The sequence below is a fragment of the Geospiza fortis genome, unplaced genomic scaffold (genome assembly GCF_000277835.1).
Source record: "Geospiza fortis unplaced genomic scaffold, GeoFor_1.0 scaffold325, whole genome shotgun sequence".
In the NCBI taxonomy this organism is placed as follows: Eukaryota; Metazoa; Chordata; class Aves; order Passeriformes; family Thraupidae; genus Geospiza; species Geospiza fortis.
The window spans coordinates 114,729-129,752 of NW_005054427.1; the positions used below are offsets into that span (position 1 = coordinate 114,729).

General features: G+C 37.7%; 1 protein-coding gene across 1 annotated transcript in view; it reads right to left on the reverse strand.

The window, feature by feature from the left end:
- Positions 1-3,385: 3,385 nt before the first annotated feature.
- The window catches only part of TUT7 (terminal uridylyl transferase 7), a 32,833-nt gene continuing 21,194 nt past the window's right edge, over positions 3,386-15,024 (reverse strand). Inside the window, exons 19-29 of the mRNA XM_005426883.2 lie at positions 14,340-14,429; positions 14,138-14,251; positions 13,952-14,029; positions 12,547-12,724; positions 11,980-12,027; positions 11,770-11,861; positions 11,177-11,292; positions 8,208-8,527; positions 6,369-6,445; positions 6,136-6,199; positions 3,386-4,418 (exon numbers count right to left, since the gene is read on the reverse strand). Of these exons, the coding sequence (XP_005426940.1) occupies positions 4,351-4,418; positions 6,136-6,199; positions 6,369-6,445; positions 8,208-8,527; positions 11,177-11,292; positions 11,770-11,861; positions 11,980-12,027; positions 12,547-12,724; positions 13,952-14,029; positions 14,138-14,251; positions 14,340-14,429 (1,245 nt within the window). The 3' untranslated portion in view covers positions 3,386-4,350. The remainder of the gene's footprint in view (positions 4,419-6,135; positions 6,200-6,368; positions 6,446-8,207; positions 8,528-11,176; positions 11,293-11,769; positions 11,862-11,979; positions 12,028-12,546; positions 12,725-13,951; positions 14,030-14,137; positions 14,252-14,339; positions 14,430-15,024) is intronic.

A 15,024-nucleotide genomic window follows, 5' to 3' on the forward strand; every position in this document is an offset into this window, starting at 1 on the left:
CAAAGCCAGCCGGGACGCCCTGCCCTTCAGCCGCCCTGGCGGAGGCCGCGGCAAAACAGCCGCCCGGTGTCACGTGGAAAGGGGAGGTTTTTCCTGAAAGCCTTTAATGATTGATTGGTCTGTTTGCGCCGTTGAAGGTCCAAGCTAACAGGTTACGGAATAACAATCTTTATTAATTTAGAATGCTGAGGGGTTGGGATGGAGTTTAAAGATCATCTAGTCCCAACGCTTTTGCCGTGGGCAGGGACACTGCCCACTAGACTAGGTTGGTCAAAGCCTTATGCAGAACTTCCCTAGGCAACCCATAACCAGTGCCTCGCCTGCCTCCCAGTAATTAATGTCTTCTAATACATCATTTAAATCACCCCCTTGTCTCATCACTACAGCTCCTGACGAAGTCTCCAGCTTCCCTGTAGGCCCCCTGCAGATACAGAAAGGTTGCCATGAGGTCTCCAGTTCACTTTCTCTTCCTCAAGCTGAACAGCCCCGACCTTCTGAGCCTGGGAGGTGGCTGCACTCCTCTTATCAGCTTACTGCAGAGAAGGCCACACACTTGAACAATTTCATATCTTTCTTAAGCTGGAGGCCCCAGAGCTGGATGCAGTGGTCGAAGTGGTGTCTCACAAGAGGCAAGCAGGAGAGACAGAATCCCCTCCCTAGTCCTGTGCTTTGGATGCAGCCTAGAATTCTGACATTTTAAGGTTCAAGGATTGCTGGTGATGGTAGCTGACCACAAAAACATATTCAGAGCAATATTTTAAATCAAAGCACTGTACTAAAAACCTCTAATCCCTAACAAAAGTCAGCTCAAGACAATAATTTACCATTCACAGAACACTGTTCTTACCCCATAGTTGTCCCCACAGGGGCAAAGGCAGGTTGAGCATGTAAACTGATTCCAGAAGTTACAATGGAGTCTTTCCTAACTTCTCACTCTTCTGAATTCACTTTTGTACTATTTGCTTATGTTTAGATGGAGCTTGAGTGGCTGTAGTCATATAGCTTACCCTGTGAGGAGTGGTTGTACATTGGGGGTGGGTATCTCAGAATGCATAATGCGTCAGCCTAAGGAGAGTGATTCCACCACAGCTACTGATTCATCAACAGGACATCTTCCTTTATCTCCCTTGGTTTTCAGCTGCTGTACAGCTTATCAGCCAGAAAGGACCACTAAGTTCAAGCCTCACAAGAGCCTGGCTAGAGTGTACTCTACTCCACCCACCTTTAGCATGTACAGTGAGTGGGAAGTCAGGTATGCTGGCAACATTCCATCCAGGGAGTAGCAATCCTATTTTCCTCTACAATTTCCATACTGTTATCTTTTTACCCCCAGACATTTTCCCACACCAGAGAACAATGGAGGCCCATGAGTGCATAGTTTCCCACCTACAAAATACAGGCACATAATGTGAATATTTACTGACTGCCACAATGGCAAGCATTTTAAAATAATGCATATGGCTATTCAATAGGAAGCTTGGGCTCAGAGGGCAAAACCCATGTGTAGAGTAATTCAGTTTGGACAAATCCGTGAGCGAAGTGCAGAGGACCTGGAACCTTCACAGACAACACGTGTCTGCCCTCCTGCTGAGCAGGATCCTGCCCTTTCCTCTGGGTTCATGCCAGTCTGGGGCCAAGTGAGAGGATGGCCATGCAGTGGTCAGGGCCCAGCTGCCCTTCTTGATCCCTGCCTGGTGCAGAGGCAGTGTGGGAGGAGAGTGTGAAAGCTGCTGGATGAACTGAGCTGCCATTCCCCAACGCCTGGAGGCTGCAGTGACTTGACGTTGAAGAAACCCCAACAGCCTTGGTACAGGGAGACTCATGCCATTACTTTAAGTTGAATGATGGCTATGCCAGAAGGTAAACAAGTACTCATTTTTCATTTCCACATTCCAGCATCCTTAAATATGCTAGATAATACTTTAAATCCCTGTTAATGAAGTCCAAACACAAGAAACACATTTGAGTCTCATAACCTCACTTACTTCCCTGATTCCGGGCTTAGTAGTTCTGAAGACCTTGGTAGTATGTCAGATGTGTTAGGTGTTTTTACATACATAATTATGCTCTTTACTGAGGCACAGTACTACTACTTCAAATATAAAGATAGCAGGTGAATAAAATGTTGTATTTTTTTTAGCTACAAAGAGTGTGTCTTTTCACATATAATTCATGCATCTTGAGCATGCATCTCAACTAAACTAGTCCTACTTAGGGACAAGGGGGTGGTTTAATGCACTACTGGGCTGAAAGCTGAAGTCAGTACACTTTAAGTGGGGAAGCTCATGTACAAATGCAGCTAATACCTCCTTCATCATTTGCACTCGACTATGCAGGCACAACTTTCCCCAGGATGCCTCCAGTCATCAATCCTTAGTTCCCTGCCTGCTGAATCAATCTCCATATGGAAGACGGAACATGGGCTAGAAAAACTGCCTTCACCCAGACAAGATAAATGCAAAAATCAGTTTTAAAATCTAACTACTTCAAGTTAGATTTCAAGAAATACTTATAAGTTATCAGTATGGAAGAAAAAGCCAACAACTTTCCATGCTAGAAAACTCCCATTCTAAGCAGCTATTTCAAGCCCTGGAAGCTTTAAGTAAAATTTTAACAGATGGGGAAGCAGTTTTGAATATAGCTAGGAAACAAACCTCACCAGAACAATTACATTAGGGAAAATGTATGTGTGTGATCTCGAAGTTAAACAGCTAAATGACATTGACTTACCTGTTTAAGACAGTTAACTGTGTTGCAAACCTGAAAAACCTTCATATTTCTAAATTTCTCAGCACTGATAACCTACTGTTCACAGCATAAAACATATTCCAGCTTTGGAAACACAGACATCAAAAGCATTTGAAATTTCTGTGAAATATGATGACAACACTTTTTTCCAATAAAAAGGCAGCATAAATAAACAACTGCCTGTCCCTCCATATCATTAAGAAGGACAGAGTATGCACCTGGTTCAGAAGAGGTTTATACACTTCAATCCCACCAGCAAAATTGGATGTAACTCTGTTAAAACTAAAAAAAGCACAAAGGTAATATGCTAAAAAACTAAATAAAGCACAAAGGTAATATGCTTGAAAATGTCTTTAGGAAAGAACACAGAAGAAATTATTTGTGAAAGCAACACATCTGGAAGTTCATAGATAGCTGGCTTCAGATGGGTGAAAACCAGAACAAGACTTAGCATGCTAGTTCTCTAAGACCCCTTTGGCAATTCTAGCTTTCAGCTTCCATAAAAATACGTAGGGAAAAAAATTGAACATGATGGTTCTAAATCCAGATAATTATAGTAAATTAGCATTAATTCTACATTTCTACATGTCAGGAATATTGAAAACTACAACCTCAGGAAAAAAAAGAGAAACTTAAGTCTGATTTTCACTTTTTTCTTTTAATTTATTTCAGATTCATAAATTACAGTGGTTTCAATTTTAACACATAACTATTTCTCCTCTGAACAAGGTAAGATGGTGCATTACCATCCTCTGGAAGGAATTCAAGTAAAACTCAAGTCCATACTACTAATGAATGTAAATTCTTGACTGGTACAAGGATCCTCTTCATATTCTATGAAAACGGACATGTATTTTTCCCCAGTTGCCAAATATAATACCTCTATTTCTTAAAGCATTTTTGTCTGTATCCCCAAGGCCTTGAAAAAGATTCTTAGCAGCAACAAAACAGGACCGACCTGTTACCTCATCTTTCTTTCTTTCTTGAACATGAGCACAGCAGCAAATAAACTCCCATAAAATCACAGAACAGAAAACAACCCCACAAAATCTCAGTGGCACTGCTTGTCCAGAGATTGTTTAACATATGATGACTAGTGTCTATCTTTTTAGTTCTCTGGAGAAATAAAAAAGAATATAGCAGTCTACAAACATCTCAAACACTTACACAAGGATTCAGTAAACAATCAACATTAATAAATATCATTTGCTCCTTCAAAAATTCATTTTTGAAGAAAATATAATTTATTTGGCTAGCACATAGTTTTAGTGCAGTTTAAAATGGTTAGGTGGAACAACAAAACCCTGAAAACAGTTCATTTTTAGTACCTGCCCTTTTCTAAATGCATTACCTAGTAAACAAATACAAAACATCATGGCTTTCTATTAAAATGCTCAAACAATCTATTATAAAGAGCAGGGGTCTGTATTAAAATCCACAGTTGCTTATACTAGCAATCTAAAAGAAAACACCCATATTTCATTGAACTTAAGCTGAAGGTTGTCTATGCTGCTGTCCTGTGAATTCAGAGGCTTTAGCCAAAGACATTTCTTTTAAGTGAATGATGGGCCTGTGTTGCAATTTATCAGTGCTTAATATCCCTCATGATTCTTGCTGGGTCCTCTTCTGTGAGGCTTTTCCCTGAGTCATGTATTTATTGGAAAGGCTGCCTAAATTGGGAAGAAAAAAGCATAATGCTTTAAAGGTATTATTTGTTGGTTTTTTAGAAAACAAAACCAAACTAAAACAAAACAAAAAAAATAGAAAAAAAAAGAAACAAAACCCACAAAAAACCCAAAAAGACATAAACGAACTGAAACAAAAAGGAGAAAATCACTCAAGTCAAGCTACAATGAAAGGACACACAGTACAACTTAAGATCATTACATGCTAAAGGACAGTAGGAAATAATCAGATACAAAATTGACAACTAGCATTTTCTTGAACTAAACACCTAATGACAAACCACTTTGGGTTACAAAATCCCCAAATGTAGATTTGCAAAAGGCTACCAGCAAAGACAAAAAAATGTGTTTTCCCAACAAAACTGATAATTTAATTTGAGATACTTAATTGCAGTCAAGTCTTCACAAACTTCAGAAAACTAATTAGGTCCCCCTCCAACTGCAGAGAGATTAGTGTATTATATACCCATGGTGCTGAAAGGTTTGCAGAGCTGTACTAGAAATTGTAATTAAAACAAAAGCAGCCGTTCTTAAAATCTTCATTATACTTGCTAGTAAGTGTATGAAATTGCAGTAAAGAAGCTACATTGTTAATCACACATTTAAAGCAAAACATTTCTGATTCAGAAAGAGTACATAAAGGCCTTTATAATACAATCTCACCGCTACTTCTAAATTTAATTTTTAACTTGTTTGCATTTTAGCAACCAAGGATGTAGTTTGATAATCTCTAAGTTAGTTTATCATGTATTATTCTAGACAATTACTGCAAGAAATCCTCACAGGAAAGCATTCCATGTTTTGTCCCTGAAAAATCAGAGAACCAACCCCATGTAAGCTGAAACAGGAGAGATTGATACAACTCCACCATACCCTGCCGCAAAATAAATCCACCAGAGTCAATGATATAAAGGCACAGAATTGTTATGCCCAAGTTTTGCTTCAAATACAAAACTCAAAATTTGTACACTTCTCCAGATTAAAAAATTAGGTGGCTTCAGCCTGTTCAAGCTGCCACTGTGTTCAGCAAATTAGCTCGAGTTTCTATAAGGACTGATGAAGAATCATACAATTATAGAACGATCTGGTTTAAAGGTCATTTAGTCCAACTCTCCTGCTATGGGCAGGGACTTCTTCAACTACATCAAGTTGCTCAGAGCCCCATGCAACCGGACCTTGGATGTTTTCAGGGGTGAAGCATCCACCACCTCTCTGGGCAATCTGTGCCTGTGTTTCAGCATCCTTGTAAAAAACTTCTTTCTTTAGTCTAATGTAAATTGACCCTCTTTCTGTTTTAAAACATTACCCCTTACTATCCCCCGCTAAAAAGTTTCTTCCCACCTTTCTTAAAGGCCCCTTTTTACAACTGAAAGGCCACAATAGCCTTCCTTGAAGCCTTCTTTTCTCTAGGCTGAACAACCCCAACCCTCTTAGCCTCTCCATAGGAGAAGTGCTCCATCCCTCTAATCATTTTGGTGACTCTCTTCTGAACTGGCTCCAACAGTTCCATGTCCTTCCTGTGCTGGGACCCAAGAGCTGGATGCAGGGTTCCAGATGGGCTCTCACCAGAGCAGAGCAGAGCAGAGCAGAGCAGAGCAGAGCAGAGCAGAGCAGAGCAGAGCAGAGCGGCAGAATCCCCGCCCATACCCTGCTGGCCAAGCTTTTACACATAGTTTCTGAATTGAAATGAAGATATACAAACCTGACTGGGGACTCAGAAATACTTTTCCTTTTTGTTTCTTTTTTTCTTCATGCATAAGCACTCCCTATAAACAACATACACATATCAATAAACCAACAAAACTGAAGTATTTGATTTCACAACATAGAAGTTTTTCCTTGAAAGCTTAGGTAAAGCTTTTCTTAATTACTTTATATGGGCTTTAAAACATCTAAAAAGTAAAAGATGAAACCAAAGTAGCACTTGGTATTTACCTGATTTAATCTACCAGCATGTTTGACAGCAGTGGGTAAAGAAGGGGACCCGCACAACACTTCTGACTTTGAGCCATCTGAAAAAATCATAAGGAGGAGCTGCTAATTGGAAACTAGTTTCCATTTCACTTATCATAAAACAGAAAAACACCAAAATATTATCTATCTAGAATCAGAAAATGTAGACTGTGGGATATTGTTATTTTCCTCTATTTTATAACATGGAAAAGTCACATAATGTGGAGACATACATTTAAGCTAGGAACCTACAATAAATTAATCTTTGTATCTTCCTCCAAAATCAGCAGGAGATAGGGAACTTTGAATGAATGAAGGTAAGGCGGTAAGTGAAGTGTCCATAGTCTCACAAAATGCAGCAATGCAGAGTGAAGTCTGGACTCTTTGATCCATTTGTTTGTAGTACTTTATTCAACTAGGGAGAACACTTGAGACACTAAGCAAGCAATAAAAGACGAAGCCCAACCTACAGCAATTCTTTCAAATTGGAACATACTGATTCCCAAAATATAAATAATAGATAAAAACACCTATTGCAGAATGTACTATTTTAGACATATATACTGTGCAGCCTAATAATAGTTCTCCTATGATGAATGCTAAATTTGATTGACTATGAAACAGTCAGGCATATTCCCCTCCACCTTAGGAGACTCAGTATCACAGCAAACAGAATGGCTGGAAGAGAAGTTTAGTGAGACAAGGTCAAAGATGAACAAACTCAAAAGTTAAATTTAGACTTGACATACACCTTTGAAAGGTCAGAAGCTGAATGAAGCATGGTTTCAATTTTTAATCAACTCTTCTGTCCCTCCATTACTTCTAGTAGTCTATCAAAGTAAGAATACCTCTAAATATATTCACAATTTTGAATATACTTGCACCATTTTCCTCCCTCTTCCAGTATTTTAACACAGTTCTATGCTCTCTTCCACTAAATGCATCTGACTATGAAGAGTTTCCTGATCTAAGGCAGACAGGATATTTCTGCAAGTAGAGAAAAGCTGGCTTGAAAAATATGTTTATATAAAAGACACCAATCTGATCCTTTAAGAGGTCAAGTTATGACTAATTTGTAAAACAAATTTTTTCCAGCCTGAAATTAAGTGCACCCAGGTTTACCTACAGGGAAACAGTGATACTTTGCTCCTTTGGAAACTAATCACAAATACCACCCACTGTCTTAAGTCTCAGTTTTCTCTTAGGAAGGTATTCCTTCACACCACAAATGATGAGTGATCAATCATATTTGAAAGATGACTTAGATGATTATATACTTTTGCTTAGCAGTGTTTCATTCAGGTCTGTCAGTCAGGATCTATAAGATGAACTTCTGTATCCCTTCAACTGCTGAATCAAAAACATTATTTTATTCACAAAACTCAATCTGAGCAAATCTGTACACTTTTCATATTGACTTCAGGGTCGTACAGAATCACTCTGGTTTAGGTAATGTGAAGAGCTGTAACACTAGCTTCTGTTGCAATTATGATGAACTGGAAGAGAAACTTCCAGTAATTTGAAATGTTGGCAAATTCATATATTGTGATAACAATTAAAGCAATTTCAACATATTTGATACTCATACCCTTTTTATTACAACTATCTTATCTGCTAAGAGAAACCATGCCAAATCTCCCAGGATACAGCACATTTCTGAAAGGAAGGTGAAGATGAAGGGAAAATAGTTAAATGTGACTACTTTACAAAAACCCCCACATTTACATGATACAAAAACCTTATCAGTTAGTCGACCATCTTAAAAATATAAAAAAACTCCATAAGTGCTATTTAAACTACTCAGCTTTATCAGTTTCATACCTGCAACTCCTTTATATTGTGGGCATTCCTTTTTAATATGACCTTCTCTTCCACACATAAAACAACTTTTTTGTCTTACGTCTCTGTCTTCCAGGCGCTTCCATTTCTCTGCTGATTGCCTGGGAGTCTTCTCTCTCCCAGTTTCCACTATTACCCTCACTAGTTTCCTCTTCTGAGGTGTACACAGGTGCAACTTTCCCTCCTTGATTAAGTTCTCCTTTTCTGTTGGTTTATTCTGCATTTCTTTGTTCTCGTTGCTTTTTTTCTCCTTGATTTCTCCATACCTTTGTGTACCTTCATAATGACGACGCCGTCTTAGTCTGCAGGAGCAGAAAAGTGCCGCAGAATTCAGACTCCTTACATTCACACACAGACTCAACAGCGGGATAAATAAAGTGAATTGCCATACTTTTCCTTTGACTCTTCCACCAAACAGTGCTCCACTTCATCACTCATGATGTTACATGTATTTAATAATTTAACTTTACAATTAGATGATAATACCGTCCTAAATCCTAATAATGGTAACTCAAAAAATGTAAGAACAACTGAAAATCTGGCTGCTCAAATTGCATACAATGGAAGAGAAGAAACATCGAGCAAAATGCTAAAGAAGTACAAAAAAATAGGGCTACAGTTCTGGATTTTTTTCTATTTGTAAGACTCAACCAGAACTCAGCTCTTTCCTTCTGAAACTGCATACTCACTCTAAATGTCTCTTCTGTTGAGAGAAGCTTCTAACATTCTATGTGACTTAAAGGTCTAGTAATGATGAAACATTACCACTATCAGACTTGTTTCATCTAACAACGTCATACATGACTACAGAAGGAGGCAGGAGTGAAATCTCCAAATCTGAAGGTGATACCAGGCTCCTTTGGCAAGTTGGATGTATTGCTAATGGCTAGAAACTTGGAAAATACTTCACAAAACTGAATGAAAGGCAAAAGAATGGCACGAGCTTCAAGGTGAGCTTCTTTTTTTTTTTTAAAAGGCATAAAAGGAAGGCCTGCAGAACTATAGGCTGGTCAGTCTCATCTCTGCCTGGTAAGATCATGGAGCAGATCCTCCTGAAAACTATGCTAGGGCATGTGGAAAACACAGAGGCAACTTATGACAGCCAACATGCCTTTGCTTAGAGCAAATCATGCCTCACAAATCTGGTATTTTCTATAAATAAGGGTTACAGAAATGGTGGGTAAAGAAAGTGACTGCTAACATGTACCTCGACTTCTGTAAAGCACTTGACACTGTCTTACACAAAATCCTTGTCTATAAAATGGAAAGATGGATTTGATAGGTGGACCACTCAGTGGATATGTAATTGGCTGGATAGTTTCACTTCAAGCATTGTGGTCAATGTCTTGATATCCATGTCAACACTAGTGATGAGTGGTGTTCTTCAGGGGTCTGTATTGTAACCAATATTATTTAACATCTTTGTTAGGGACACAGGCAAATGGATTTAAATGCACACTCAGCAAGTTCTTGGATGATTAAGATTAGCTTTAAACAGATACGGGAAAGCACTGTTTTACAGATCAGTCAGAGCACTTAGAAAACTGGTTGCCATAGAAGACTGCTAAGGAGACCAAGAGAATCAGGCACAGGGAAAAAAAACCCAAAACTAAAAGGACAGAATCATAAACAAGTCCAGTCCACAAATGAGCATTAGCAGAGCAGGGCAGGTATGTGCTCTAACATCTCTTATACAGCAACTCCGGATGCTGAGGGAATGCATGAGAAGAGACTACAGAAAACAACTAGTTTTCCCTTCAAAGACAGCACTCCCTTTTGCAATAAATGGCTGAACAGAGGATTCAAATGTATCAGTGGTTTTACCCCACAGGGCATTTCTGTTCTGCACAGTCCCATTTACTTTTCCTCTAATGTTGTATAGAATGTAGCTAAGTATGTGCAATGAAGTGGTGTTTCACTTCAGAATGCAAGATTAAAAATCCATAGATCTAAGACAGCAGTTTGGATGTTGAGAAGACTTTCACACCACCTTCAGCATTCTTTAATTTCAAACTATTATCAGCTACTGTGCTTGCAATTGCTAAAGCTGAGTAAATTGCCAAATTAACAGCATCAACCATGTAAGTTCACAAGACTCTAATGTGTAGTGGAACAGCCACTTCAACCAACATGATCTTAATAGCTTTTTTTTTAAACTTAGGAAAATGCAAATGATTTCTAATGACAGCTTTTAACATAAATAGATTCTAAACAGTGGTTAGATTTTTCCATCCACCTTACAAGTGAGCATAAAGGTTTTTAAGACTTCACTGTTTTTTAGACATGACATCTTTAAAGAGCTTTGTCTCAACTAAAATAAAATAAAATAAATAAATAAACTAAACTAAAATAAAAATTAAAGGATGAGTTTTAGGTTTAGGCATTTCATAAGAGGACGAACAGCAAAAGCCACGTAGCCATTCATCTGCTGCCAGAAGAGAGTAGTTGAATATTGGACTTGGCTACTCAGGGACAGGAAGCATTCTCTTGGATGTAAAACAGGACATTGTTCTCATACATGTGTGCTTATGAAAAGTAATGCTGTGATATTCTTGCCTTGCTTTTCATAGGAATTGCATGATTCTGTGAATTTGACAAAATCATGCCTTGCTAGGAGCAGCAAAATTCTGGTAGTAGAAGCTATTAAATAAATAAAAATACAGAATATATCCATGTGTACTTTTCACAGCACACAGTTATTCAGCTCTACAGATTATTTAGATTCTCTGTGACTTCTCCTTTCTTATTTAACAAAGTGGAGAGTCAGTATTGATACTTCAGCAGTTCTGCAGCAACACTATCCACCACTGCCAAAAGAGGTACTGACACATTTTAATTCAGGTTATGATATAATCTGCAGCAGGTACACGTTTTTTTAGCATTACTATCCCAATCTTTCCTAAACAAACCTAAGGAAAAAAGTTACACACAGATGCCAATACTATACTCACTTTCGTCTCATGGGACAATCTTTCATGAAATGGCCAATTTTACCACAAGTTCTGCAGCATCTATCATTTGGTGCCAATTCTCCTTCTGTTAGAACCTCAGGATCAAAAAAGTACTCCTGTAGAAGAAATCATATATTTAAAATGAAAATCCAAACACCTGGAAACCAAGACAGATACAAAAGTGTTAAAACAACAGTAAGAGTTACAGAAAGGAATACTCTTGCGGTCTGTAGCTGAACCCTGAAAGATCTAATGAATTAACTAGCCACTGATCTCTTCTTTGACAGGCAGCCTACTCACCACCAGGTCTGCACATTGTTATAAGACCGCAGTTTTAAGAAATGCTAAGGTGGTTTTGATTTCGATTAAAATACATAAATCTGTACAATGAAACTCTGACTTGACTAGTATTCTGCATACCAAAATATTTTACATGCAACTAACATCAAAACAGTACTCAGTGGTAACTTCCACGATATTTAGAGTAGTGTGGAAATTTAAGAGAAAGAGTTGACAGTGATGTAGCCATAGTCCTGCAAATGCTAAGTTATATGCCAAAGAGCTCACACATACTCCTCTTAGAAGTAACTCACCATTTTTGACGGGTATTCTTTAGGAAATATTTTTATAGGGGTACCAAATACCCTTCTGCCATTGATAAAAGCCTTCATTATAAAATTTGTCACTGTGGAAGAAAAAAAAATCCAAATCAAAATAATCATTTAAATATCAAACTAGAATGTAAAATAATATCGAAGACAAGATCTTCACTTTGTAACTGAAATTGTTAACAGAAGACTTACTTTTTCTTGATAATCCAGCTCCAAGATTGTGGCTCAAATCAAAGGGATCTGTAGAAAATAACATGATAGGCATTCCTCAATGTGCAGACAAAAGAGTAGAAATTCTTTCCATGAAAATGAAATGGGCCAGAAAACAGGTTACAGATTATTTCTAAAATATATAACTGCATTTTCTCTGTCAGAGGGCACAGTGATAATAAACAGTAATCATACAGAGTTGAATCATTTAAGTGAATACACGCTCAGCTAAACCTAGTACTCGAGAACACCTCAACTGAATTACGCCTAATTTCTTTGCCAAAGGATTTTGTTGAATCTATTTTTCTGCCATTTACTTAACAATGAAAAGTGTGAAGTTTGCTTTGCAGCTTCTTTTCAGTAGCCAAAAACCTCTTAAGAATAATGTTTAGCACTACTGAAACTCAATGGCAATTCTGAGATGCTTTCAAAACATGGGCATTTAAAAATTTATAATCTAGTAATAGAAAAATAAATAAGCCCTGCGAAAAAAGCAAAATTTTCTCATTAAAGAAGTTCTGTATATTCCTGTATTTTATATGGTTTTACCTTCAATTACAATATATTTGGAGGTCCACTGCTTCTTGAAAGTTGTAAGCAGATTTTTTCTCCTGATGCAGATGACATGCTCTTTGAAATCAAATTCTTCTGTGTAGAATCGGAGAAGTCCCAGCCACAGTTGCCCAGCAGATTCAGTGTTTTTCCCATAGTCTGGCCAAACAACTGACTAAAATGACAAAAATATTGTTACATTCAGTACTTACATGACACATTTTCATGATTTTCATGATATGTTTTCAACATTTATTTTATACAGAAAAACAATGGAGTTACATTAGAATACTTCCTTTCATAACTTACATTCATAATCCAATATTGATTTTAAACAGTGTATTTTTTAGTCTATTAGTAACCAAAGTGGACAATTAATAGAACTTCTGGCACCAGGTTTTGCCTCTGAAGAATTTATCAATTCACTTTATGAGTCTGTATAAAACAAAACTATTCAAAGGAGTTAACCAGGTATGACCAGATACACAGGTGGTAGCAGTTACCTTCATCCAGAGAGACAAAGAACAATTAATCTTCCTTAACAGCTTAAAATAATTTTGTGATCTATTTTGTCAGATTTTGGAGTTATTTTTTTTCAGACATGAATTACGACTGACCATATTCCTAAAGCTTTATGACACAGGAATAGGATTTTCAAAACACTACTACTCCACTTCCATTCCTGCATTTGTTGTGGATCGAATTAATTTTTTTCTCAGTAACTGGTATAGTCTGTGATGTGTATTTAGCATAAGAATAATGGTGATAACACTGATAACCCACTAATATTTTAGTTGCAGCTCAGTAGTACCTACCCTAAGGTCAAGGACTTCCCCATTTCCCATGCTCTGCCAGCCAGCAGGAGCACAAAAAGCCAGGAGGGAGCACTATCAGGACAGTTGACGCAAAGTGGCCAAAGGGATATTCCATACCATCTACATGGTACTCAGGGGGAGTGGCCAGGAGGTACTTACTGCTGCTGAGGGATGGGCTGGGCATCAGTCAGCAGCTGCTGAGCAGTTGTGTTGGGCATCTCTGGTTTCTCTTGGGTTTTAGTCCTCTCTCTCTCTTTTAATTACTACCATTATTACTACTACCGCTACTACCGTTATTATTAACATCATTTTAACAATTAAAAGTATGAGGATTATTATTTTATTTTGTTTCAATTAGTAAAGTGTTCTTATTCCAATCCACAAATTTTACTTTTTTTTTCTTTTAATTAGCTTTCCCACCAGGGAAGGGTCTGGGGGAATGGGAGAGCGGCTGTGTGGTGCTTAATTGCCAGCTGGGGTTAAACCACAATATTCAACCTCTATATTAGAGAACACTGTCTTTAAAAGGAATTTCTATTCATTTGCCAAGCTACAGACCACATTTCCAATTAGCCTGATTTACTCACCAACTCCTCTAGCTTATCAAAGAAATATACATTCCAGCCATCAACCAAAATTTCAGGCTTTTTTGGTTCTTTGTAGATCTGAAAGAGTAGTATTAAAAGCAATTAGAAGAGCCTTTCACATTCAGCACTGACATTCTTCTGATCAATACCATGCACAGTTACTCATTTCTTTACAATATACTGTACCTCTTGAAGAACAGGGATGACTGGTGGATTTCTCTGTTGAAGGAAATAAAGCACCATAAGAGTATACGCATAAGATGACAGGCTACCTCGAGATGCATCTCCAATGTCACATATCTAGAAAAAGAATCATGATTTTATCTTTCATGGTGATCATCCCTTGCTGAAGAAATGACTGCTTCTAGAATGCCTGAAACATACTTACCTTTGTAAAGACTTTCATTGTGTAACACAGATATTTTACTCTAGGATCAATAGCTGCATATGATGACAGAAGTCTGGTGTTATGCAAGGCCTACAAAAATAAGGAAGTCATGTAGAAAATAAAGAAGCTCTGAAATTATGAAGAAAATAAGCTGAAAACATGAAAAAGATAAACTCTAAGGTGCATAATCAAGAAATACATATGTGAAGCCCTGTGTAGTAGGAATATATATTGAGAAAGGAAGCACTCAACAATGAGGTTATCACCTGCTCTTTTAAAGGCCTATCAACTTCCTTGATCTGTATGGAAGCGGTACTAAGCAGCATTCACAGAATAATACTTCAAAACAAGAAGCATTTATCTCCTACTACAGTTTTGGAATATTTGGTAGAAGGTAACTATTGAACCCAGAGATTTCAGTCCAGATGTGTAAGAACTACCAATGGACACATATGAAAGCATAACTTCAAGGAGAACACTTTCACGCTTAGTGGTTATCCTCCTCAAGACTCCCTTTGAGCTCATAAAAAACCTTCAGAAAGCTTAAAAATTGTCTCTACAACTTAACTTTCCTTCGCTGTTTCAAGGAACAGGGTTTTGAAAATTAGAGACATTGAAATAAACTAAATCTGTTTCTAAAAAGTTTGGCCAAGAACACATGGATTGATTTTGTTTGTGGCTTGTT